Below are 822 nucleotides of genomic sequence, written 5' to 3'. Positions count from 1 at the left end.
TGACGGCACCCATTCACTGCAGAGGATCCATTGGTGAGCAAATGAGGTAAAAAAAAAACTCATTTACGTACATCTTGGATGGCCTAAGGGGGTGACTAAATATTCAGCAGATTTTCATTTTTTCTTAAATTTCAATTTTGGTTTCAACAAAAGCATTTAAAACAGAAAAGGTTTGTTCCAACCACAAATAAACCAGTAAGAATTATAATATCAATTTCTCAACAAAAAAAACATAAAAATTTAATAGTTATTAGTAGTAGTAGGTATAGGCAATTCTGTTTATGTAGGTTTTGATTTACCTGGTCAGGAGCAGATATTCTGCCGGTCTTCAGTGGGTCACAGCTGGAGTATAAAGCAAACATCACAATGCCACATGTGGCTGCACTGCTCACAATCAAACACAGACCCACCTGATTAACCAGCAGCGCCCTGCAGCACAAGAGTGACACTCAGTGGATCTGTATCTCAGTGAGTGAGAACAGAAAATATGTCAGAGTTGTTCCAAACCATGACTATGATATCTTATCATTATTAGGAGAAATTTTATGGTAAAAAAAAAAAACTAAATTTAAAGAGGATTAAAAAGATGAAATAGATTAAGTTAAAAAAGATTTGACTGATTTATTCTCTCACAGTTGGGCTTGTTTCTCAGTCTGGCATGATATGTAACGCTGCACTTGAGCTTGATTGGCTCCGTACATGGATAACCAGACCATAGTGCCGCCCACTGTGAAACTCCAGAACGAGTAGCGCCTCTGAGGGTCTATAACAAAACTAACACACAGAAAAAGAATGAGCAATAGAATAATAAATAAACATTTA

At 36.5% G+C, this 822-nt stretch overlaps 1 protein-coding gene across 1 annotated transcript; it reads right to left on the bottom strand.

Moving 5' to 3' along the window:
- Positions 1–299: 299 nt before the first annotated feature.
- LOC107752671 (sodium/iodide cotransporter-like) lies at positions 300–774 on the bottom strand (the record flags this gene model as incomplete). Its single annotated transcript, XM_016568699.1, has 2 exons — positions 300–429; positions 634–774. Coding segments are annotated over 2 exons (271 nt in total), but the record flags the coding sequence as incomplete, so codon positions are not given.
- Positions 775–822: the final 48 nt, after the last annotated feature.

The sequence above is a fragment of the Sinocyclocheilus rhinocerous genome, unplaced genomic scaffold, assembly GCF_001515625.1.
Source record: "Sinocyclocheilus rhinocerous isolate Xijiao unplaced genomic scaffold, SAMN03320098_v1.1 scaffold43745, whole genome shotgun sequence".
Lineage (NCBI taxonomy): Eukaryota > Metazoa > Chordata > Actinopteri > Cypriniformes > Cyprinidae > Sinocyclocheilus > Sinocyclocheilus rhinocerous.
Note: the sequence above shows the minus strand (reverse complement) of the source record. Positions and strands in the feature narration are given on the sequence as shown.